Source organism: Ambystoma mexicanum, chromosome 8 (assembly GCF_040938575.1).
Source record: "Ambystoma mexicanum isolate Mex_15411 chromosome 8, UKY_AmexF1_1, whole genome shotgun sequence".
In the NCBI taxonomy this organism is placed as follows: Eukaryota; Metazoa; Chordata; class Amphibia; order Caudata; family Ambystomatidae; genus Ambystoma; species Ambystoma mexicanum.
The window spans coordinates 1,012,725,916-1,012,753,160 of record NC_090929.1 but is presented as its reverse complement, the minus strand read 5'-3'; the positions used below and the strand labels follow the sequence as shown (position 1 = coordinate 1,012,753,160).

General features: G+C 44.3%; 1 protein-coding gene across 7 annotated transcripts in view; it reads right to left on the bottom strand.

Annotated features, from left to right (window-relative positions):
* Positions 1-27,245, bottom strand: part of HSPG2 (heparan sulfate proteoglycan 2) — a 1,237,996-nt gene that overhangs the window by 851,496 nt on the left and 359,255 nt on the right. For all 7 annotated transcript variants that reach the window (XM_069610942.1, XM_069610946.1, XM_069610944.1 and 4 more), the window contains 4 exons: positions 22,209-22,360; positions 16,468-16,614; positions 13,640-13,803; positions 13,159-13,338 (listed from right to left, as the gene is read on the bottom strand). In XM_069610942.1, coding sequence (XP_069467043.1) covers positions 13,159-13,338; positions 13,640-13,803; positions 16,468-16,614; positions 22,209-22,360 — 643 coding nt within the window. The remainder of the gene's footprint in view (positions 1-13,158; positions 13,339-13,639; positions 13,804-16,467; positions 16,615-22,208; positions 22,361-27,245) is intronic.

Here is a 27,245-nt window from a genome sequence, read left to right as displayed (position 1 = left end):
AGTAGGTTTCAGCCAGTGGAATAGTGGGCATCTCCAAGCAGGCAGCAGACATGCATTGACCAGTTTACATCTAGAGCCCAGAGGTTCCTCGAACACACGAAACAAACATTGCATAGGGGCGGGCTCCAGCCTAATGCCAGCTGTATCTGCCAGAACAGCACACACCGCCCCCAATGCAGGACAATTCCACACCATGTGGGACCACCCATCATCCTCCTCCTCACATCTAGGGCCCCGGCTGGGGTTAGATTGAGGTAGGCACACCAATATATATATATATAAATGTTATATATCTGTGTGCGTACCTTACTATGGTTTGTGTACTTTGCAAGCCATCTTTTCTATACATACAATTATGTTATATATTTCTATGTTTAGAAAAGATGGCTTGCTTAGTACAAAAACCATAGTAAAGGTACGCACATAAATATATAACATTTATATACATTTCTATTTTTATTTTGTTTACACCTAAAAGTGACTCGTTTGAAACAAATCTCTATGTATTGCCAATAATTGGGAACAAAAGAAAACCTTCACTATTCACGAGCCATATTTCTTGGCTTTGACAGGCTTACCTTATAGTCCAGTACATCACGAGTGAGGCAGTTTTAATAGCATGCAGTGTGCACTGAATCACTTCCAAATTCTGGCATATGAGGGACCGCGAGAATAAATGAGTTGGACACACCGAGCTCAAAGCATGGCTTTACAACTTTACCATCAGGGCTTTAAGTGGGCTAAGAAATCGAGCGGGGGGGGGGGGGGAGGGGCTTCATTTGGGGCGTGGCTTGTGGGATGGATGTGGCCTAAGAAAGTAAGCAAACCAGAAGGTATGCACATAAAATAGCAGTGCCTGGCAAACACCTAATACATCTACACAAGCCAAAACTGTTGGCTTTGCCAATACTTGTTTTTAACAGGACTTCAGTGAAAGACAGACATAGTGCTTATAAAGACCAGTAGACGTTTACAGCTCCTATTAGGTCATTAACTCTCAGAAGACTGCTTTGAAAAATGCTGGTAGGCACTTCGAGCAGACAGATTGATGTTAAGGCTTGATAAATATCTAAATAAACGGTGTGGCCACTATTATACGATTTGCATCCCTCTCACAAGGTCTTCCATTCGGCCTTCCTTTCCCTTACAACCAAGTTCCAAATGTTAATTGACCTTCGGATTCGCCAAGGCCATCCCTCTTTCCCGGTAGCCTCCGTGCTCTCTAGCTGCCCTCGAACAGGTGCAGCGGTAGCATTAATTGACACATAGCATCTCTGGGCATGAATGGTGATTGGTTTGCAGGTTTGAGCAAGCAACTCGCTCTGGCAAATATTGAATTGTGGGAGACTCGAAGAGCCCTTCCCACTAGTTACAACTGCACACACAAGTGCTTGATGGGTGCATTCTTTTATATTAAGGAAGTGAAGGTGGCGCTAAAGTTTTGCTAGATGACCGTGCATTCCTTTACATCAAGGAAGTGAAGGTGGCGCTAAAGTGTTGCTAGATGACCGTGCATTCCTTTACATCAAGGAAGTGAAGGTGGCGCTAAAGTGTTGCTAGATTGCTAGATGACCGTGCATTCCTTTACATCAAGGAAGTGAAGGTGGCGCTAAAGTGTTGCTAGGCGACCGTGCATCATTTACATCAAGGAAGTGAAGGTGGCGCTAAAGTGTTGCTAGGCGACCGTGTATCCTTTAAATCAAGGAAGTGATGGGCTAGACGACCAAGCAATAACTGGCCATCATGACACCAGCGGGCACATTATATGGCACGCTCGTCATTCCTTGGTAGTCAGTCTTAGCAGGGCTCCAGCTAATGACTCCCGAAATGGCAAACGGAGATAACAACTGAGAAGAACGTGTGCACAGCGAGGAATTCAAGGCTGGACGGGATGGGAATACTGCAGTCATAACTCTCCTTCCTGTGGTGGCTGGCTCCAGCCCACACTGTTCAGCTTTAGGAGGTATTGTTTGGGAAATGACTGCTATACAATTAAATATTAACTCATTTTATCAGCTACCCCACTTATAATGGTAGATGTTGATACTTTTCCACTCGAGTCACCCCTCCGAGTCTTCCATTTTACCTGGGACTGGTCGCACCCAAGCCCAATCACACATTGAGGTGTTGTTGCGGCTATTGTCAGAAGCGCAACTAAAGAGCTCCAGGGGGCGTCATTCAATAAAGGGAGTCTTCTAGGCGTTTAGGGGCCAATTTCATAAAGGTATTTTGTTCCTTTTAAAAAAGAAACCTGGATTGGTAAACTGGCCAGAAAGCGGCAGCGGCACAGGTCAACTGCTGACAAAGTCACTCAAGGTAGACGATCATCTGCATTTGTGAAGATTAGCAAGCCAATCCTTGCTAAGGTACATCCAAAAACAAATATGCTGCGATAACGGGAGATGCATCCACACATGGCATGCCACCCTCTTCCCACAACTGCAATGAGCCTGTGTTTACTCCTTGTGGACGTTGTGAACGCCACACACCCATGCAACTGGCTGTTCATGACCTCTACGTGGTCGCATGCCCTTTTGTCAGACTGTGCAGGTGCCGAGCACGAGTGCGCAAGTCTGCATCGTTTATTTGTACCCCCTTGAAAGGGATGCAATCAGCAACGCCCCTGATGCATATGATCTGCGGAGGCCCATGTTACGCCTTTGGGAGCTCTCATCCGTGGCCTAGGGTCACCTGGAGGTCACAGTCTGAGCCAATGAAAAGCCCAAAGCAGGGCCAACTGCACAGCTTTACAAAAAACCAAATAGGTAAACCGTGGATCTAGCTAGATTCACACAACCTCACATTGAGGGTTGTAAATTCACTAGTAAATGAGTGTACCAAGGGAGGGAACAAGAACGCATGGGACAAAGCTGATGAGCCAAGATGGAGACTTAAATTCCATAGTTTCAACATCGGGCAAACAATGAAGTAGATCTTGCCATTTTTAGTTTGCTGCCAATTAAAAAAAGGAGCCAAGCAAACATGAGTATATACATACATGCACCCACCTACACACTCGACACAGGGAATCCATTGCTCACCGGCAGGCAGTCTCTTACAAACACTCCCCACATTGACACGCGCTCCATGGTTTACTCACGCAGCACCTTGCCCTTGGCTCGCTCACTTGATTGCCCTTCTCCGGCCTGGTGGAGCCAGGCTGCAGGGCTTCAGGATCCTCCACTTCAGCTCCACACCGTCTGCCAGAACAGTGCACGCCTTCTAACACACAATTGCAAGCTCACCTCTTGAAGACCTCATAATCCATGGCATACATTGCGGTGGTCCCATTGAAATATCCTGGGGGCACCACAGAAGTCAAAGGATGAAAGCTGCAAAAAGAAATCTTTCCCCAACGCTTGCACGTTGGCTTTACGGCACGAGCTAGGATTGCGCCCCTAAGAAAGCCTTAGACGCCAGTTGCGCCGACCATGCACACAGATGGACAGCTCCACTTAACTATGACCGCAAGGTTTCTTTAACAGGTTATTCCCATTAACCAACATTTGATTTTTTCAGCAGTTAATGTTTCCTGAACATTTGATGGCATCAGCGGAAGTCTCCTTTCTCCAAGACCTTTTCCAGAAACGTTGCAGTGTGGAAAATTCCCTTGTGTGTAATTCCATGCTACCCTGTACCTTTTCTTCGTCCTGCTCTCCTCTTGATAGTATAGCCTTCCTCTGCTCTTCCCCAATGACCTCTTGGAGATTGAGGCTACATACTGTTACAGTAGATGTCCATCTTTGTGTGAAATGCTCTCCAACCTAGCACCCCAGCACTTTTTAAAAAGGCATCTACAATTGTGTAAAACCGCACGCATCACTTTCCTTGCAGTGTTGCTGGGGGATCCTAGAGCTTTCCAGTGAGTATTTTTACTATACTTGTCAAACTCCCAAAGTTACCAAGGCAGGGGGATACTTTTTATCCTCCTGTATTTTATTTTGCGCGATCAGCATACTCCACCTTGTGTGGAAGGATCAGGGGATACAACGTATCTTTTCCCAACTCTCCAGTAACGTTTTGGTTACTCTGGCAGGTCTATCTGTTTAGGCTGGTGGCAGTGTACCTTTTACACAACATTTTGCTGTCTTCACAGCTGCGATAGGGGACATAAGGGACTCCCATTTGGCCAAAATGGTGGCTGTACATTTTTAAGCCTTAAATAAGATGGCCTGTCCTTTATTATATCTTTTTCTACCCTGCTAGGTGCAGGAGGGTCCTCTCTTTCCTTTGCCAGACTTCCCTTGGAAAGCCTGCAAGGATCCCTTTGATTGACTGTCAGGACAGGAAGTGGGGAGGTCAACAGAAACTCCTCTGTCCTTTGTCGTGCAGAGTACCTGAGATTTCAGACTGGGAGGCTGCTGTCCCCATTGTACAGCCATCTTCAAGTCTGAATGGTGCATCGGATGTGATCAGTGGATTCATCAAGTTTCCTGCATAAATCTACAGGACCTGGAGCTGAAACCCAGAGTCGACCACTGGAACAAAAGAATCAAAAGAAGAACGAAGAAGGACAACATCAGCAACTTCCATGGAACTCCAGCGCCTGTAAGTAACTGCGGTTGTCCTGACCTCAATTTCTAAGCGACAGGGAAGAGTCCAAGACAAAAAAGTCCTCCTTTGAACTGGTGACCCAACTAGTCCCAAGACAAACTGCATTTTTCGCCATCCTTTGAAGAGCTGCCACCTCAACGGCCTGCAATTTGACAATATCCTGGGACCTCAGGTCCATCGCTGTGCATGGTCTCCCAAAGCACGGTTTTGCCTGAACATGTGGGGCACCCTCCCGATCATGCAGAGACCCGATCCAGCTCCCAAAAGTCTTCTCACCTGAGATGAGGACAGAGAAACTGAAATAAGTCACCCACAGCGACAACAGTAGTTCTACTGAGGCTGAAAAAGGTGCAAACATGCCAGAACTGAAAAGATCCTTTGCTGGGCATCCGTCTGCACGAGAGCCGACGCCAGATCTACTGAAGTCCTTTTCTTCCGTTGCCAAGAGATGAGAAACCAGTGACCGGGTCTGCTGTCGCCTCTCCACTGGAACCGACCTGCAGCAACCGTTTCCTCAGCTAAAGGCACTGTGCTACCCATGGTATAACTTACCTGTGGGTTGTTTGCTTGATCCAGTGATCTTGGCGGCTGCAGATATCTTTATTCCTCACCTCTCAAGGTCTCCCATAGAGTTACATTGGGGTGGACCACCCATTGTACTCCAACCCTGCCTTAGGACACTGGTCCATCTATCTATCTGTTAGTTTTTATATAGCGCTGTTCACCCAAAGGCTTCAGAGCACTCACAAGATGAAACAGACAGATACAGAAAGAGATGAGAAGACCGGAGGCAATTTACGTAAGGTCGATAAACGTGGAGGTGGATTTATTCTGTGCCTTCGTCAAACAACCAAGTCTTAAGTTGCTTCTTGAATATATTAATTGATTCACCCTTTTTTATGATTAGGGGAAGCGAGTTCAAGAATTTAGGGGCCGAAAAGTTGAAATTGGTGCTGTGGTTGGAATAGGTCAAAATTACCATTAGACCGAAGGTTTCTCTTAATGGGGGCTTTCTTTATATTATCAGATAGATAATTCGGTGCAGGATGATTTAGACATTTATAGACCATGACTGCACCTTTGTATTTTATTCTTTGTCCAACTGGGAGCCAATAAAGGTTGCTCCTAGCGGTTGGGATCCTGGAGCGCCGGCTGAGCCCATTTATAGCACTCACTGCTCCATTCTGTATGTTTGCATTTTAGTTATGTTATATTTTGTACCCATTAGTAAGCTATTGCAATATTCCAATTTAGAATTTATTATAGCCCCAGCAATCACTGCAAGGTTGGTTTTGGATAGGTACGGGCGAATTAGCCATATGAGATTGGTGTAAAAGGCACAGAAGGACTTTAGGTATGACGCATGCCACTTGAAGGAGAGGTGGGAACCCACGTAAATACCTAACGTTTTCACATGTTCAGAGACAAAGATGTTCGTATTATTGATTTTAAAACTTTGATACTGGTCCTCAATTTTTTGTAATCTTTGTGGAGTACCCACAATCAGTATTTCTGTTTTGGCTTCATTGAGGGCCAGCGAGTTTGATGCCATGCATTTCTGTATGGCAAGAAAAACTCTGCTTATTCTTAGGAAATCCTCTTCGTAGATTCCCGACAGGGTGTAAACCAACTGGGTGTCAGCAGAATTTGTGAATCTGACACCCAGGGTTCACAGCACGTCACATAATAATTTAGAGAAGACATTAAAGAGCAGGGGAGACCAACAAGATCCCTGTGGGACACCACAGAACAGCAGAGCTTTTTGAGAGGTATAGTTCCCTTTAACCACTGCCGCCATTCTTGGTCCCAGGAAGGATTTAAACCATTTTGCTGCAGCGGGAGAGCATCTGCCAACTGTTAGTCTTTCAACCAGAAGCTCATGGTCATTCAAGTCAAACGCTGAAGAGAGGTCCAGCAGGAGAAGGAGCGCTGGATTTCCCTTTTCAATAATAGAGGCAATATTAGACTGGAGATCCAAAAGGGCCGTATCGGTGCCATGGTTGGCACAGAAGCCTGATTGTTCATTGCAAGGATGTTGTTTTCTTCGACAAACTTCTAGTATTGTAGGTATGCAATTTTATCAATTATCTTAAGTAAAAATGGCACATTGGTTATCGGTCTAAAATTGCCAGGGATAGATGGGTCAAGAGTATCCTTTTTTAAAGCAGCGTAATCCATGCCTCTTTGATATTACTAGGAACATAGGATTCACCAAAGGATTGGTTCACAAACTGAACAACCCACGACGCAAGTGTCTCAGCGAAATCCTTAAAGAGCTTGGCTGGAAAAGTATCCCACTTACACAAGGAGGGTTTCAGGTTGTTAATAATATCAAGGACTTCCAACTCTGATTCTTCTGCAAAATTAAAGGTTTCGGGATGGCTGTGAACAGGAGAGACTTCAGGCTCTGACACTGGGAAGTCATTATAGAAGTTAATAAATAGTTTTTTGATGGCGTGTTGGTGTTTTTCAGTCTTGTTGGTAAAGCCATCGTGGATTTCCTGACACCAAGAATCACTTTCTTGTTCCAAGCTAGTTACTAGTGCGCTTTTGAGCCCGTGTAAGATGGTAAATACTTCTTTGGACTGCGATTTTGGCTTGGAGGATCCGGTCATTACATTTTTTGTCTTTAGCATTGAAGATCACATCTTTGTAGTGTTTAACGGATTGCTTATAATTTTGAGCACCGTTTCGGCAGATGGGGCTTTCCTCCAAAGACTTTCAGCTTTACGCTTAATGCGTCTAGTTTCCAAGAGGTTTTCCGAGAACCAATTTTTTGGTTTGAACATTTATTAATCTTTGAGGGTTTAAGGGGCGCTAGAGTGTCGAATGCAGTATTAGTGGCCTTCCTAAATAGATCAGTAAAATTGTCTTGGGAATTCTGCTCCGGTACGGTGGGTAAAAGTGGTACTACTAGGACTTTAAAAGCCTCATGTGTCGTATTTTTTTGGTTGCGCCAGGTATTAAGTGGCTTATTCTTATTCAAAGGTGGTATCTGGGGAGGTTGTTTCAAGCACAGAAAGTTTATAAGGAAATAATCTGACCAAGTACATTCTGAGATAGACAGAATTTCTATATCTTGATTTTTTGTCATGATCCAATCCAGAGTATTTCTGCAATTGTGAGTTGCAGCTTGGACTTGTTGTTGGAATCCAAGGGATTCCATAGACATTCTCAGGTCATTGGCTTCTTCATCAAGGGTGCTATTATACCACAGATTAACGTCTCCAAGGACAATGAAGGCTGACTAATCCTTGGCGAGGTTACCTATTGTAGCCAGCAATTGTTCCTCAAACAGGGGGGTACTTCTCAGAGGATGTTAGAATAGCAATATACTGATACAGGATAAAGGTTCTATGCTAATCTTTACCATTAGAGCCCTTGGAGCAAGCCTAAAAAAGTACACCCCGATTCCCTTGCCTTTGTAAAACTAACTTTACTTACTTGCAATAGTGACAGACTCTTGCTGGACCCAGCCATACAGAACCTTTGACCCTGCTTTTCTGCTCCACCCCTGGCTGCCCAGTGACCAAGCTTAACACAGAGACTCATCGGAGATAGGGTTGGACTCTTTACGCCAGGCTGGATTAAAGTTATAAGCGTTTGGAACAGTTAGCATTTATATGTTTCTGATGGTTTTAATATGCAATTTGTTAGTACTAATGCTATTCTAAAGTTACTACAACTGTGGTTTATGATCTTAAGAATACCCCAAAGTGATCTTATATGCCATTACTGTTTTAAAGTACTTACTTGATTTGTGAATTATCACCTCTGCCTTAGTGCATATAATAAATGCCTATTTTTTTTTATATAACTCTCAAGTGTATTAGTGTTTTCTTGAACTAAGTGTATGCTCGGAGTTCTTTGTACCTCACTACAGCCCTCCTCCCTCCTTGGAATTAGCATGGCTGCTTGCCATTCCACCAAACCTTTGTGTGATTCAAGCCTAAACTAAGAAGTTGAACCGTATGCACCCAAGGTGGGCTTTTCAAAGTTGTCACAGACAACAACTGTGTAAAACTTCAGAATATATTCATACAAGTCCTCTGAGTTTTGAATTGATCTCCCTGAACTCTACATCTAGGGTAAAAATCCTAACGCTTATGACTCATCCCAGTAATGGACAAAGAGGCCTAGGTTTATATTCCCGTAGCTATATTGGAAGTGGAGTCACCGGTCCCAAACACAATTGTTCATCCTTTCATACAATTTCCATGGCCCCCAATCATTGGGGGTGACCACATTGGAACCTTCACAGTCAAACACAAATGATGTGGATTCACTGATATATCTAGACAGCCTATCCACATACTTTCCACAACTGGCCTTGTATCCCGCTGCCTCAGGCTTTGTAGGCACTTCATAGCCAAAACATTACCAAACATGCACATAACTGTATCCTTTTAAATACAGGAAGGAAAGTTTAGCTGTGGTACACTTCACAGTTTCAAGAGCACCCCCCACGGTTCTGTGAAAAGGAACAGGGCACCGATCCCCAATTAGTTATTTACTTGCAAATGCCTGCACAACTTGCTACCCGATATTGCAGTCGCACTTGTCTGGGACTTGCACAGTTAACTGGACAAGGTTGCTTCCATGGGGACATTCCCCTTCAAGACTTCAACACATTAGTTCAGCTTCCTTTTAAATTGGTTTATTGTAATAAATGTTGGCCTCCAAGGTAGGACAGCGTCTGCTATAATTCTAAAATTATATGTTCATGCATTTCCAGCGAAAGTGGCTACCCATTGACTGCCGTAAGCAAATAGGTTGATAACTCGCCGGTTCTAAAGGTGGCTTGGATAATTGGGACATCATAGTTTAGGGGACATATACAGCGTATTGTAGAAGGGTGCCATTGATTCCTCAAAATGTGCGACTTTCAGCCACAGGGGATGCAGGCAAGGATGAAGCCTGGGAGCAAACCTGATGGAACGCCTGCACGTACACTACAGGTCACTCTCTCTAATGGGGTAGAAGAATCCTCGTAACAGCAGCCACTGTCCCTCAAGGTTGGAGAACCGGTCCTGCAGTGATCAGTGATGTCTGTTATCGATACTTGGCAATTACTTTCATGTTTCAATATGACCTGATTGATAACAGAATTTTTGATTACACACAATGTTTGATGGAGTGCATTTGCCTTTTCCTTTATTTGCTTCTAATGCGAGTCAACTGTACCTTAAGGCCACCCCAAATCCTGCAGAAGAGCTATGCTGTAACTGCTCTGTCGGTTACCATTTGGAGAGTCATGATAACCCAAGGGAAAACCTGATTCCCACCAGCAGGTTGATTCTTCTCAGCCATCACCAGAGGACCTTTGGAAAATCTTTCCAACACTCCTATTCCTCATAAGGCATGTCCAAGCCTTGAACAACTTAGCAGATCCATTTGGAAGACTTTAGAAAGTGCTCATCTTTAGTTTGCTGGTCAACTCTTCTGAACACAGCATAGTAGTAGGTAAAAGAACAAGTGTAAATAATTGAATGAACAGAGTTTTGAGTTCCATCCTCCATCATGAGCACAGAACATTGCGTTCAATCCTTCTCCACACGTGGTGGATCAACAGAGCACATCACACATAGGTTTTAAAATGCTTTACTTTCATCATGCCGGGTAATCCCTTCCCCTAAACCTTTTGTTTAGGTGTCCAGAAGGGACATATCCTAGTGCATCAGGGTTTTCCTGTCTGACATGGATTCCGGTCTTTGCTTCTCGGTTATCCAACAGACTCTGGGTTATATAGTGCCCTCTGCACAACTCGCAGGGACACCGTGCCCAGTTCCCCCACAGGGACACCGTGCCCAGCTCCCCCACAGGGACACCGTGCCCAGCTCCCCCACAGGGACACCGTGCCCAGCTCCCCCACAGGGACACCGTGCCCAGCTCCCCCACAGGGACACCGTGCCCAGCTCCCCTGGTCTTTAGGGCTATAGCAGCCTGCTCACACTTGCCATCAATCCCAGATAGTCTCACTCCGCGGTGTGTTGTCCCTGACCTCTTGAACAAAGCTCTGGCGTTAAGATTTTTCTCAGAAGACTCCAGTCCCTCTGAAATGTTAGCTTTACCAGGCACTGGGATATCTTCAGATTTCTCTAGAAGTCTTTTCACCACCAGCTTCCTCCGGCCTCTCAGCTTGCTTTGGCCTCTCTTCGGTGGCAGATGCCGTCTGAAGAAACCACACCTCTATAATCCCTCTTCAGCACGTGTACCTCAGGGTTCTGTCCTGGGCACTCTCCTTTTTAGTTTGGGCTATTAGATGTTGCTTGTGACACCTATAAGCCAAAACTATTGAATTAGACTACAAATAGAGAGAATTGGCATATGGGGAGGGACACAGCTTGTAGGTGTGGTTTGGTCATTTCCCCACCCATTGCCTGCTCAGGGCCATGCTAATCCCTATGGTCATTCCCACCTAGTTACTGCCCCTCCTGCCCAAAACACCTCATCAAGGAAACTCTGAGCACGCTTCATCCAAGCCTTAACATCAAACATTGCATTCAAATTGCCTGCCAGTGTTTTTTCAATGCAGTCTGCTGAGAGTTAATGACTTAATTGGGGTTGTAAACCTGCAACTGATGTAATCAAAATGTCAGGGTTTTCCTTCAGCCCCTCGATTTATAAACCCTACGCCAGTCCTTCACTGAAGTGTAACAAGCATTGGTAAAGCCAAACCTTTGGCTTGTGTAGAAGTATTAGGCATTTGCCAGGCACTGCTATTAGATGCCCAAGTACTTGTACTACGTTGCACCTTATACCATTAATGTCCAGGTAATCCCACTACTGTGTTGTCAGGCAAGTGCCTTCCCCAAGCCCACACAAAACCCTGAACAGTTGCCACTGCCAGTACTTGTTTCTCCTTATACTGATCACTTCTTTTGGTTGGTCTCATCATTCTTATGTTGATACTCAGCTGCCCTCATCTTTCTCTTCTTTCACTTCCCCTACTTATGCTACTCTTACCTCCTTCTAGCCACTGAAGTCTTGAATGCCTGATCACTTTCTCCACCTTAATTCTTCCAAGATTGAGGTTCTTTTCTGCTACTATTCCCGCTCCTTTTCCTGCTAGCCCCTTTCCACCCGCATCTCTTCCTAGCTTGTTGACTGCCCGTAACCTTTGTGTTTATTTGTATTCTTCTCTTGCTTCTGCTTCTCATTTCGGTTTCATGTTCTTGTCGATTGCACCTGTTATTGTCCGGAAAGCTAGGCATTTTCTGCAATTTCATGCTACAAAGATACTTCTGCTTTATTCTAGACTTCTTGCTACCCAGCTCAGTCATCTTCAACCCATCTATAAATAAACTTTTTTCTAGATCTTCTCATGATTCTATTTCTCCACTTTAGTGTCTTTGCTGATTCCCTTTTCACTCTCGAATGCTTTGTAGTTTTCTTTGTCCGGTTTTCCAATCCCTTCCTAATCAGCCCCTCTGATGGGTATACACTAATCCTTCTATACCACCAACACACTCTCTGCGTTCTCAATCAGATTTCTTTCTGTCCCTTGTCCCCCGTGTGCTCACTCATTTTCTTTTTCTTTGCTTGCAATCCCTGAACTTAAAGCGCTTTCTCCTCGGCCCCTTTCCTCCTACTCTTTGTTCTGCTCTGGTCTTAAGGACTACCTTTCTTAAATCCAACAAAATTGTAATTTTCATTTGAACTATACCCTTTTTACATTCTGTTAATCGCTTGGCCGAAAAGAACCTGAATTAGTAATCGTTCTCTCCTTCTCCCCTTTTAAAATCTGGTTCCCTCTGCCTGTTCCTGGTAACCGCCACCCTTCGACCCCTTTCTTTTATCTTTTTCTAGGGCTTATCACAGAGGATAAATCGCACCAACAAAGCCTGGCACTGCTTGGGCCAATTTGACCTTCCGACTCTTTCTACTTGGTATGCCGACCCATTTTGTTAATCTTGTGAACCTGCATGTTTGGCTTGCATTGCAGTGGCTTTTAAAGTCCCAGAGGCTATTCAGAGTTCTGGCCGAAATCTCAACTCCTATACGCGACTCTGCGTTCAATCTCTGAAGTGGTCTGGCGGCACTTGTTTTCCCTAATCATCCAAAGTGTGGTTGCACTATATACTGCTTCATAATCAAAATGGTAACCAGACTCGGAGTTGTGGGTGCTGTGATTTGGGTGTTGGCACAGCCAGAATACTGCCCTACAAAGCCTGGGCTCCGCGGCAGTGAATACTGCCCATTTTTTGTATTTCAGAGGCATCGTAAAATTATTAATCCAGTTCTCATGAGGGTCGAGGGGCATCATCACTGGCATCAAAGAACTGGACAGTAGCCTACGGGAGACGAAAACTCACTTTTGTAGACATATATGGGCCCGATTCACAGAAGCATTGTATAATGGCAAAACCCTATTGGAAAAAGCTCTGTGAATAAGGGCCAAACTGTCGTCTTAGTTTATCGGTGGGTGTTTGAACGGAGAGGACAACCTAGGATTCCCGTCCTCGCAGACTACCTTCAGGCACTGGCCACAGAGCCCTGCTAAATTGGGTTTCCCGTAGTTCTTGGGACAGTTCAGTCCACCAACTTCAACACATACTATAAGTAAATGTCAGCTCTCATCACAAGGTCTACACCATGACTCACCTCTGTGAAATGAACTCTGCGCTGGTTCACAATGGCAGGTTGGGTTGGCCCTTGCACCAGGTAAACGAGCTTGCGCCCATTGCCAGTGATGACCACATCCGGTTTCTGCACTGGTTCAGACTGGCCTCGGGTCAACACGTATTGCACCTTGAAACTGAGAGAACCACCATAAGAGTCCACCTGAAATGCAAACACATATATTGGGGTATACGGGTTTCAATGAATGAGAATCTGGAAAAAGGACAACTAGCTCTTTGATCCCTTTGCTCCTCACAGAACATCAAATTAGCGACCAGTTGGCCCCCAGATACAACAAGCGACTCTGATGCTGCTTAATGCTTAAAAAGACCATCTACAGAACTCTAGAAGGACCGTTTCTGTCAAAATGGGCCAAATTATTAATTACAGGACGCAGGTGCACTCCATATCTTGCTAATCTGAAGTATTTGTTTCCCTTTTATCTCTAGGTATCCTTCATTACCTTGTTGCCCAAGAACTGAGCAGGCAGCGTCCAGAAGGAGTCATGGCTCAAAAACCTGCGGGAAAGATCAACCAGCTGAAATTCCTCCAGGTTCGGGTCGATCAGCAGCTGGTTGGATGATAGAAGTGGGGCACCCACGTGGGAGGGCACGGATACATTGGTACCTAAAACAGGAAAAGAAAGAGGTTACACACAAATACGTAATACATTGAATGAAAATAATTTAAACTGCGCCTTTCCTCTGGATAATCAATATCCACGTAGCTTTGCTGGAAATAAAATTTTGCAAAGACTGCAGCCATGATTACAAGAAATTATTTAGTCTGCAGGGAAGAGGACCAAGTCTGGGAAGGACGGGTTTGGGGTACAGCACTCTTCCCTCTTTCCAGAAGCCACTGCTTGGAAGAATCAGCCTTCCCTCTAAATTCCCAACTATTACCAACCGAAGAACTCGTCCAATTCAAGATCCAGTGCTAGCACGTAAAAGTCCACGGAAATAAGTACAATGCAAACCCATGATTTGGTATACACTCTCCCCGCATCACCACGCGAACAGGCATTTTGTGATCCTGCTGGCAATCCATATTTAGCAAGAAGCCTCAAAGAATGTAAACACTTCCAATAGAGAAAAAAAACTTGCAAATGATATCTCCCTTGGAAAACCACTCCAAGTACTTGCTATTCAAAAATGCATTCATCAATATGCGAGACAACGTCTATGTGGGTTAGAATGCAGTCATTGAAGCTGCCCGCAAGGAATTCTTGGTGGCAAAGTTCTCAAGCTGATTTTGTGTTTGTGACGATTGCCAACCAGGTGGAATAATATATGGCTAGGCGTGGCCTCTGTGCACATGGTCATCACTTACGAGGCCCCACAAGGCTGAAACATGCCTGCTACTTGTGCAGCCAACACAGAGGGACCATGGTCTAGCAATTATGGCTGGTACCGATATATCACAGTACACAAGATCAAAAGAATAGATTATGCTCAGCGTCATTCCCAGAGGTCATCATATGCACAAACCTATCAATCTAACACTTATTGAGGTTTGCAGTGGACATCCCCGTAAGTATCCAACATCCACCAAGGAGATGCGGTTCATATATCAATACATGGTATTTGGTTCCCCGACCTCCAGAAGAAGAAAAGCGGGTGACTATCAGAATGCCCAGCAATCTTCCAAAAAAAAAAAAATATAGTCCCATTCAATAAATGGCAATTTTTTCCTTGCACTCCGACAGTGCATATGCGGAATAAATATAGCAATACAGCAGCGGGCTAGACCCTGTAGTATACAGGTAGCATCCCCCTAGAGCAAGGACTTGCAATCATAAATACAACGGTCGTCTTATCAAAAACTCCACTGAATTACACTACACGTGGCAAAGGGAAGGTGGCCCCCTGCACAGTACTTTACCCACCTCACTCATTTTATACAAAGGCTTGTAAAAGAATTGGGGAATTAGGCACAGAGGGGACTGTCCTTTTAAAAACGAGGACTTCACATAGAAAATATAACCAGAGTATTTAAAAATGCCTAAACTACTCTCAAATGTACATTTTAAACATATACTCTTAAAAGATGCACCAAGCCTTGATTGATGCGTCTGCCTTTATTGCTTAAATCAACATTTCAGCCCTTATGGGTACTACGATCAACATTTCAGCCCTTCAGGATGACACGTGTTTCGGCTTCTAATCCTTTTTCAAATCCAGGCTTGGTTTCAAACATGCTTCCCGGTATTCTACTCTTTTCTTTCGCCTGCCTTTTTATTATTGGGATAATCCCTCCTGTTTACTGAGCGACTTGTTATTCGCTCCGGCTCTCACGAGGTTTAGAAGCCAAAACACATGTCATCCTGAAGGGCGGAAATGTTGATTTAAGCAATAAAGGCAGTCACATCCAAAAAGGGTTGGTGCACCTTTTAAGAGTATATGCATAGCACATAAAGAACAGAGTTGGGTTTTTTCTACATAATATTCTAGAGACGTGACTTATAGGTCAGACGTGACAAATCAAAAGTCGCATGGTCTAATTTGACAGATATAAAAAGAAAAAACCAATACACCAGAATATCCTCTCAAATGTAATCAACACAGAATGGCAAGGGTCACTGAGTCATAGGGAGGTTTGATGTAGTATAACATGGGTTCCCCCACCTGAGGTAATAAGCACCCATGTATAATTGAAAAGTCGACAACCCCAGGCAGAAGGTAAAACACCAAACCTTGAACCATGCCAATCTCACAAAAAGCTGCATCTTACTACTATCCTCCATCACATGCTAGGACACGGAAGTTGGTTAATGGTGACCATTAAAAATTTAATTAAATGTTTTTGTTTTTTATAACGCGTCCAATACCTTACCCGAGTTCGGTTTCTAAGCGCGGATCCGCGATTTGAACCTCTGTTGCTCTGAGTGGTCTTGCTTCCAAGACCAGCGTGTTGGCCCTATGCTATTACTCATATAGACAGTGAAAATCTTGATCATTAGAAACCCAAGCAGTGCAAGTAGGAAATCGATAGACGTCAATCCTTTGTAAACATACAAAAGTGAGGATAGTGATGCTATTAACAAAAATACATTCTAGAATGATATCCATACAACTGCAAAAATTCATGGGATAGGCAGGACTTCAATATGTAGCCAATATTGCAGCCGGCATGATGCAAAAGGGCACAGTGAGCCCTCTTGTCACAATTTATAAAAATATATTTACAGATCAGACCTCTTGCCAAGGCTATTCACACAGTACAACAGAGCAGTGGTGTTAAGATGGTTAGAAATCTCCTGAACCTCCCACACCCATAACATGGACCACATACCCTTGAAGTCATCTGGCACATCAAACCGAAGCCGGATCTGGTTCCTGTAGCGACCTGTATTTTGGCAGGCCCTGGTGACTCCAAAGCAGAAGCAAGGGACGCACTTCGAGCTGACTTGAATGTGAAATTGTCCTTCAGCGCAGGGCCCTGGGTACAGGAAAAAATGCACTATATGAGCCATCGTCTGGTGAACTAAAAGGCAAGTCCACTATCTTGATAGACACCGCACATACAGGGTTAAGGGATGGGAAGAGAAGAGGCTCCTAGATACAGTAGCATAGTACATTTGCATAATCATATATTCATAGCCCACGTGCCAACAGTAAACAGTCATAGTGATCCCAAACCTCTAGGACATTGCATTATAAACAATATGAATGCACACCAAATTGTATAAGAAAGACCCAGAGGGAGGAAAACGGAAATCATTCCAGAACAAAGCCAGAGCCCACCAAAGGTTAAAATACACTTAGTCTTTAAGTACCAACTCATTGCACCCCTCACAAAAAAATAGTCAGAGTAATCCTACATATATATAATGTAACAAGTCATTCTTCATGGACATGCGTGGAATCAGATTTTTTTTAAACAAAACCAAAATATTTGATGAATGCTAAAATTTCAGTTTTTTGGCCCAAAACACACTAGACCCATGGGGCCACAGGAAAATGTTTATATGCAGGTAAGTACTCTGATATTTAGGAAAAATTTAAGGGAGGTTGAATTTTTCTCCTTAGGATTACACGTGACAAATCCAGAAAGCACAGCTGCTGTAATGAGGAAAAATTACGTGAGTACCAGTTCTACCCCACAGGTGTGAAGAAGTCAGCAACCAAAACCAGGGGACTCCAGAGGAGACATCCCCCGAAAGAGCTCCAGTGCCCGCTTTGAGACCCAACATCGGGATCAGGAAAAGACGCAGCTAAGCAGAGCTTGTGTCAATGCAACCAAACGGCAAAACAAAAAAGGAGGAATGCAGAGACCTTCGACCACATATGGTTCCAGTGGTAAATACTCAGTTGTGGCTCCCAAAAATAAAGGTGAAAACCCAGTGAATAAAGCTCTTTTACCAATGCGGTTTACAAGATCTGGTCACCCAGAGGCTTCCTCCCTGGGCCAAAGAGGACCCAGACCTCCAAAAAGACGAACTAATCTTCTTAGGAGTGGGCCCAACTGCCAGAAGAGAAGAACATGTCAGAGCAGAAGAAGGTGGAACCCAATCAAGTAGATTCTGAAGGTTCAAAGGATGAACAAAGGCAGCCAGCCAGCAGAACATGGTCCCACAAAGAAGTTAGGAAATATTGTCATTTTGCTGCTTTGCTCTCATTAGACGTCTGTGGAGCAACCTTTTTATGCTTGGTTTTCAATCCGGACCTTAATTTCTGGAGGGAAGTAATGCCTTCTGCTTGACCTTCCTTGCTTTATGCTCATTGGTATGAGGACACTTATCTGTCCATAAGACTATCAGTGCTGAGAGAAGGTCCCTCTTTATGGATGTCTGGTAATTATACAACTGAACACATCACACGAAAGCGAAGTGTGGTTAGGATACTTGGTATCCTTATCTTTCTTTTTTGTAACTTTTTGGGTTCCAAATACGCATCCAGGATAGGTTGGTGGCATTGGAGGTTATCCCGCCGCTGCCACCAATTTGTTACAATGGATTTCCAAACTCATTTTGGTAGGCCAACCCATCATGGTCAACAGGAAAGACACTAAAGTCTAGCTAAAGCACATCAAAATAGGTAGAGCAGGAAGGCTTCGACTTAGGGCAGGGTGTTAGAGTGGCCTAGGGATACAATGAGTCCACACAGACCACCACCAATGATCCCAGTTGGACAAGTAAGTACTCTGACTAATCGCAGGCATTCCCTTCTCCCCAAGGGGAATCCCCCAACCCACCCTGTGAGGCTAGGGTGGCGAGCCCAGACTGAGAAAGCAACTACGAGATACTGGAGAACCGGGATATGCAGATGCAAGAAGAGTCACATCGGCCGAGAGAGGAACAAACAAACCTGTGCTGACGTGACCACAAGCTGGACGTGGTAGGACGGACACCCCAGGAACAATGCGGATAAATTCTGTAGTCGAAATGGGGGTCACCTCCAATCAGCAGCAGCAGCACCAAGCAGGAGTCTGGCACAGACTCCAGATCCAGAAGCAGAGAGAGCACAAGAGCGCGAGACAGAACCGTCCCGAAATGAGAGCTATGCCCAACCACTGGCCCATACCATGAGAGGTACCTGGGAGACCAGGAGAAGCGGGGGGCCTGCAGGATATATCAGAGAAAACCCAACCCATTCACAAGAACGAGAAAGCAGGACTAAAATGATGTGATGGGAGGTGGAGGCAAATAACGAGTAATCCAGAGAGGGAAGAGTTATTTTGAGAAGCTGTAACCTTGTCCCAGTATGCAGAACAAGTTATCAAATAAGCAAAAAAGTCAACCAAGAAGTGAAAAGCTTAGAAGAGAGGGGCTGAGCCCACAGACCTGTTATGTAATCAGTACAAGAGCCACTTTCAGACTGATAATTTATGCTAATGAGAGTTTAGAAAACAGTGAAGGATTTCCCTGTTCAAGTATTCCAGGAGGGGAGGCCTGGAAGGAAACACCACAAGTAATCTATTAAGAAATATTACTGTGGAGGACATTCTAAAAAAGGGGGCCACAGAAAGTACAAGAGAGAAAAGGGTTCATGAGGAGCTACAAAAATTGATCACAGAGACCATCTGTCCCACCGAGAGGTTTGATCATTCAAGAGACTATTGAAAAAACTGGTGGAGAGGCTAGGCGAAGACAAATCATTCCTTTGGTCTATTTTTAAGTTTGTTAAAATCAGTGGCGGTGCCAGCTCGGGTTGTTTGAATGGAGGACATTTTCTTTTGGACTTCATGACAACGGACAAGCATCCTTAGTTTCTTTGGCTAGGTAGGGTACTCCCTCTAGTGATAGGGAATGTTAGGCCTTCTACTTATAATTCACATTAAAAGAACATGAACCATATCTTCCAAGTGTCCGACGACTCTTTCCGACCCGCCACAGTACAAAAATATACAATAATGCATTAGGCCTTTAAAATATGTGCTCTAGCACTTTGAAGCATCTCTGAGACTCACAGAATATGGCAAAGAACTACTTTATTCTTAGTTTAATTAAGCAGGGCAAACCGGTAGACTCGGACTGATGCTTGCACACTCGCACACAAACTTGATTATACATGGGCTTCATACCCCTATATGCGTCATCTTTGACATCATCATATGTGGCAAACCATAAAACCTATTGAGGGGAGGGATTGATTAGGCAAGCATATGCACCTATGGTATACCTATGAGTTGGTACTTCATTGGCTGCCTCTTATCTGTAAGGCACGCCTCAAACTACCTAATCCACCCTTGGATTTTCGGCTCGCTAGTAGCACGTAAGACTAACAAAACACAGGAGCTTGAGTCACATCAGATTACTCCCCGCACTCAATTAATCCATCATCTCTCATCAATCTGGCCATGAGCCAAAGCCTTCTGGTTTGCCGCTGACCTTGTAGCCTGCTCACTATTCTGGGAAATTTAAGGGAGTGTAGCAATTGCCATCTTCATCCAAAGCTTAATGAATAGCCCTTGTTTTCTACTTCTGAATCACGTGTGAAGAGACCACACCTTTGTCCATTTTGACCTTCCATTTACTGCTATTTGATTTAATTATACTGGTGTTATTGCTCCTCTTGGCCTCTAGAGACTTGCTCACTCCATCTTGTATAGACTTCATACACTTTAATTGTCCAATACTTGGCTCTTGCAGATGTTTTCATCTTCTTTAATCTAAGAGAAATAGGTCTCACGTACAAGGCTTATCCGTCTGTCTCCCCTTGTGCCTTGCAATTATTCCTTAAAATAGCATATTATCCCAGCCCAACATAGACTCCTTTTTTTTGCACACAAAACTGTTCTCCAGCATTTCTCAACTATGCAGCCCTGGCCTGTGTGAGGTAGCTGGGCTACATTTGACACGAGCCGACATCCATTTTCCCCATCATGGCCATCCTTGCTACATTATATATTCCTCCGTAGAAAGCCTCTATATGTCTCGTCTACCTTCCTTGCATTACTGCACATTTACATTTATTGGCTAGCAAGTTACTTTATCTTCTTTGTATATACATGATTACTTTATCCTTAAATACATGTTTCTCTTGTTGCTACGGTTACATCATCACTTTTGAGTATTTTCATTTAATTTCAGTTATGTCTTCATATATTTTCACCCTCTTTAGATTTCACTTAGCGCTCCATGATGTCCAATGGTACGTGCTGACATCCTTCTATGCAGCATCTTTCCACTCCTTCAGTGCGAGGGTACATTCTATATTGTTGAGTGCATATCGTCTCTCATACACTCGATGTGATCCAGGGACAATACACAGGGTCCCATTTATAGCTCTTCTGCTGTTCCAATATGATGGAGGTGAGGGGGAGGAGGTTCGGGAGACCAAGTCTACCTGCTCCTCTAAAAAATGCACACCAAGCAATTGAAGGCACTGGGGAAAGATCGTCACACTTACTAAAAAACAGATATATACATTCACCCTTAGGAAAAGTTAAAAAGTATTTGATTCAATAACCAGTATAAAACAGGTAAGTAGTTGGATGCATAAAGTTCAGCAGAATCACTTCAGAGTAACCATAAAACAGTTCCCCAACACTTAGTAAGTCAGGTTGATTTGAGGCCTTCCTCATGGATTCCCAAGACCAAGAGATTGCCCAAAAACAAGACAGCAGGTAGCAGGATTTAAAAAGACGTTAGTAGCCCAATGGCTACCAGAAAGGTAAACTGGGTAAATAATGCCTTGTACCGCTGGAGAAGAACACCAAATTATAGCTGCCACCAGCCTACTCCCTGAAACATATGTAGGATGCTATTATAACCAAATGGCCAAAATGAGGAACGAAGCACCCATGCCCTCCGAGCATATGGGCTACCATAGCAACATATACTAAGAAATGGAGGCAGTGGCACCACAGTAAAAGTCCCACTAATGACAAAAAAAGAGGTCAGAGATCCTAAAAACGGATGGTGGAAAAAGCAAAAAAGTTTAGGTGTCCTCGAAAAGTGATAGAACACCCAAAATGGAATTCATACCCAACTACTAAAGAACTGCCACTTGTTGGATTTGCGAGTTCCAAAAATATCGTCACAATACTGTTGTAATCCATTTTAGCTGCAATTTAAACAAGGTCCAAATATTAGTCTCAATATGCAGGCACAGAGGGTTTTCATCCTGCCAGTTCTGGACGCTTCAGTGCAATGCAGCAGACATTATTTTAAAAGATATCGAACATTAAAAGGTAGTGGGTTTCTCACAGTGAAAAAATGTATACTCAAACCTAATGTGTGGCTCTGTAGCCGAGGTTGACATTGTATTGCTTTCACATCACAGCATGAGAGCACCGAGGGTCGCAGAGAAGGCTGGAGTCCGCAGCCTTTCTACTCTTGCAGACAAACCTTGGTGACAGAGTGAAGTGCAGAAAGGGGTTTGAAGACAATTACCATCTTCACAAGGACATCTGACAGATAAGCAAGCCTGTACGATACTAGTTGGATAAAGAAGGGTAATAGGCGAGTTTCAAAAGACCGGTCATTAAGTTTGACAGAGAGGGACAAATACAATTGAGAAAGTAGGAAGGAGAAGTAGAGGGGTGCAACTATAACATGCAGAGGATGTACCCTTCCGCCTCAGACCTACCCCTGTTGGGCTTCAAGACCAGCACCCCATCAGGGATCCCAAAGACCATTCCCTTGGTGTTGATGGCCTCGCAGGTGTATGCTCCTTGGTCTGCCTCCTTGACGTCTCGAATGACTAATGTCCCATGGCCATTCTCGCTGGCCATCGACACCCTGGAGTCATGTGAAGGGAAAAACAAAAGAAAGAAGTTAAGTGTTAATTAAAACAATACAGGTAACATTCAGCTTTGGTTTGGGGCAGGAAATTTACCATTGCAGGTTGTGCCCCGGTTTACAGACTATTCAAAGTCTTTTTTTTAAATAGTGAAACTAAACAAGGACCATGTGTAAAGCATCACAAAAAGTTATTAGTCTACAAGGAGTCTGAATTAGCGACATTTCCAGAACCAGTTTTCAAATTCTGTTGCTATGACGCAGCAGATTCTAGTTATCATTAGAAGCTACTTCCTACTTTAGGATCTGGAGGACAAGTTTTCCAGCCAGTCAGAAGAATTAACTAGTCCACCCAATAGTAGTGTACCGATTGCTGTTGAAATTGCACTTGCCAAAATGCATGTTCTTAAGAGGTCTGGGCCACTGGACCAAAATATCGCGAGGATGTGGAGTGAGACGAAAAGGGATGGGAACCGTAGCTACGTTTTTGGATAACTGAAGATTCTTTTAAAGAATGCAATACATTAACTGGGAGCATACAGCCAGACATACACAAATACACTGGTAAACTGGGTCGGACTCGGGCATAACGTTATAATTATAATTATTCATAACACGCAATCCTCGGCGCATTCGAACCTGTGTTGCTCTGCGTCGTCTTGCTTCCAAGACGGACGCATTGCCACAGGTATACTACCCGGCTCTGGCACCAATGAATAATCGCCCCACAAACGCAAATGGCAATTCATTCCTTTTGGGACAGGCCAAGTAGTACCCAAAGGGGAGTTTTGTGCTAAAAAGTGCTGCAAGGTGTGCATTTTAAAGAATATTTGTTCAGTAACACTGGTCAAAACTATTAGCTGCACAGTGAAGTAACATCAAACTAGCATGTTGGCCCTGCTTTCCGGGCATTGCACTGTGGACCAGTCCCAGACTGACTGCAGAGCATATATAAATTGCTAAGAGGAACGTCACTTTCCAACCTCTCTGTCATACACGACTAAGAGTGATGGATAGTGTGCTTCAACCGTCTGAGGAGTTGGACATTTTAAGCAGAAAGCTATTTTGGTTCTTATAACAAGGAAAGGTGTTAGTTTCTTGCCTAGTAGAAGTGTTTGCTGTAAATACAAGACTGTGCATCGGCCAAGCAGGGCAGCAGTACACTTCTTTCCATCAGAATATACATTGCACTTTTTCAACATGTTTCTGCCCTCGACTATCCCGCCCAGTGAGCTTCTGCTCTTTGCTTCAGGCTATGCAAACTATTCCCCATACAATACCTACCCAGAACATTGGGTCTAGGCCACCCTTGCATCAAATCGTTTGCCTCTTATAACACAATGAACCGCCGCCTTCCGGACCTATGTTATTATTGCAACGGCCGAAAATGCCAACTTTTTTCTTTAACCCTTTACACCACATATATATGCGCGGGGAGACCCCCGCACCCACCCCATATTAATATTATACCCTAAACCCGCCCACATATATATATTATATGTGGTGTAAGGGGGGGGTTAAAAAAAAAAAGTCAGCATGTTAGGCCGTCGCAATTCCCAGGTCGACATTTTTGTACGATTCCCCGCCCTTCCAATCTCTATATACACCGTACGGACCACTACCCTGACTGCATTTCCAATCCTTGACCAATGGTTGTTGCTCTCCGTATCCGGCAGTCACCTAGAATTAAAATCACGTTCCCCATCTTGAAAAACCTTGGTTTGTACTTAATTATCCCCAGCACCGAGCTTACAAAAACCTCCACCGTTCCCTTCTCAAGCTCTTTCCTTTGAACACCAATCATTAACGTAACCATTAAACACAGCCTTCCCTTAAACACATTCCCGCTCTGACCTCAAACTCACATGCATCCCCTCTCAAATGTAGTCTTTCTAGACCACACTGTCCCCAAACCAGCTCTACGCGACAGCACTTTAAGGCCAGGATTTTCATTTCAAAAATGCATTATGGGAACAGTGGTCTTTCTTCACTTAAATTGAATACATTGGACATAAGCACCCAATAATAATGGTTTGGAACATGAAACTGTAACACACAAGGGTGACCTTGGTTAATACAACAGGTGTTATGCTCATCGTGGAATGTGTCATCGCAATGAGCAACAGTTCTCTGCAACGGCAGGTGTGAGCCCATGCCAGTCCTGCGCACTGTAAACAAGATGGCGCACCAGCGAGCAAGTGACCCCACAGATTGAAGAGGACAAGCCTAGATGGCCATCTGTGAGACTGATGCCACTGCAGTTTGCTTACATCAGTATGGCCAGTAACAGCGGGAGTCACTTTTGGAGACGCTGCGACTCGGGTATACCACAGACCGACGACTAATATCTATAACATGGGATCTAAGGTCACTTATCGGCCGCCTACATTGTAGGGATGACAACAGGAGGACTTACTTCTGTTTACAACTAAAGCGGCTGTGTTCTTGGTCCTGAGGAAGGTGGCAAGTCACGTGCCACTGAAACCAGTCAACCCCTCTGGATAGCCTTTTCTTGAGGATACCACATATTAAAAGGAGATCTTCTCTTTCTCTTGTCGCGCATTACCCATTAGTAACAACAAGTTACATCTCGCGGACATACTAGTGCATACTGAGGTTGGGTAGACTAAAGTTATTTTTTTTTTAAAACTCTCCCCAAATGATAATGCTATTCACCTGACAATGACTTTTTTTTAGAATAATTTTAGGATCCTTTTTTTAGTATTGCAAGTACTACTGTGTGACTTATGGGAGAATGAGCAATTGGCAAGCACTGTTGAAATAAAAAAAAAGGAGGATTGATGTTTGTTTTGGTAGCTTGAGCTCAGAGGGGGGACAGTCCTCTTTCTACTATCCTGGTTAGATAGGCGGCGCACTACCTCTCTACCTAGGGTCAGCACCATGCCAGGAACGGCATGGTCCTTCGTTGAGGGATACAGTCTAGTCAGTTGTTGTAATTTAATCCAACCACAAAAACAGTTGTATTAGCTAAGGTCACCCTTGTGTGTTACAGTTTAGCCCTCTGGTCATTGTTACAGCAGCCAATACCCAATTGGTTCCCTGTATACGATTGTTGCAGCATGAAACACCAGCACAATAAAATGGGTGGCAGAGTGGCAGAAAGTCATCCTTGTGTCACACATCCCAAACGTCTGCACTCCACTCTTAGGCAATGCACTTGACCTCCCCTACCATAACAGAGCCCGCCCCCCCCCACTCCCCTTATACAGGATATCCCTCCTTCTGCAAATCGGTGCTCAAACACTTTTCCTCGTGTTAGGAATGATTAGTTTGGTTGATTTTTTGGACTCAACTTCTTTAAGATCCGGGGCATATTTGCTGGTGCTTTTATTTTTCGTGACACTTTTTGCCCAGCGAGATACTTTTTCCACACCGCTTTCCATGACAGCGCACTTCTTGGACATGTACTGTTCAGTCCCCAAGTCTACCAGTACAGGGGGGAAACCGGTCCCAAATTTTGCATCTTTTCTGTAGGTCGACTTCCGCCATTAATGATACCCTTGTCCCCCATTACTTTCTCTAAAAGGGATTTCCAATGCATGCTCATTGGTTATATATTATTCTTGTTCACCGTAGATTTACAGTCAAATCTGTTTTTTGGCTACTACAGTGACCGAAATGGCTACCATGTTTTTCTAGGACCAGACTCTTCGAGCCACCGCATTTGTTTGGCAGTCGTCCAGTTCAGGTGCAGGCATAGCCATATATGGGGCATGCCTCTTAACAGACCTTTCCCAGGGCTCAGGAAAGTCAGCTCTGTGCATGAAACTAGTGAAGACCGATTAAGAGCAAGCCACCTTAATCCACATCTTCACCTTGACTGTCCTTCCTTTGTAGGGATGTTGAAATCCAGCTACCTGCAAAACCGAGGGCAGAATCACCACAGTGATTCTCCTGACCCTGAGACTCCCCTGTGCATCCAAGACCCCTGGGCCTTTCTCACTCTAATGATCAGTGTGAGTAGTAGTCACCAATTGTTATGACTCACTTGGAGTTGCTGTTCGCTCTTGTGGGGGTGTGGTGTGCGTGCTTGCATAGCCTTTTTGCTCCAATCCTCAGACTGTTTATATCTTGATAGGGCGCAAAGCCATACCAGAGGCCACCTCTGGCCTCGTCCTTGTTGGTGTAAACTGGGTGCAAGAATTAGCTCTGGTGTCCAGTGGTGTTGCTAGGTCTGGAAAAGATCCAGAGCTACGCTAATGTCGGAAATTGCCCGGACTAGGGGCTAGCTAGCCTTTTGGTTGTAGGCCCTGAGCTTCTATCTGGGGCTGCAACCAAAAGACCTAGGGCTATAGCCCTCCCGCCCCGCCCCAGGTCACTGCCAGCGACACCTCTGCTGGTGTCCCTTACACAGCCCAGATTGGTGGCCACACCCTTTTCTTCAATGAACACATAAGTACATACTTACACATTCGTATAACAATAATCACATTTACTTATTGAAATTGTCTTATGCAGCCTACGGGATATGCACCTTCGTATTGACTTCAATTTAAATATCTCTTTAATAAGTGAAGCTGCTTGCTTATCTGCAAGTTTTGGACAGTTGGTCAGGGGCTAGGGCTGGACTTTCCAGGTCCGAGTTGGTACTGTTGCGCCTTTATAAGACTTGCAATATGCTCTAGCACTTCTTTTACACGCCACTTATGGCAACAGTTTAAGGTCTTGTGATGTAATGGTGAAAGTGTATTCATTTAAAGTGTGGGTGGTCTGCATTTTGGATACCTTGCTACTTTTATGCGTGTGTATATTAAGTGTTACTTACAATGTAGTTGAATTAACTAAATTCACTTTCTTGTGAAACACTTCAATACTGCATGGACAATCGGTTACATCATCTCCCTTGTGAGTGATGTTTACCCTT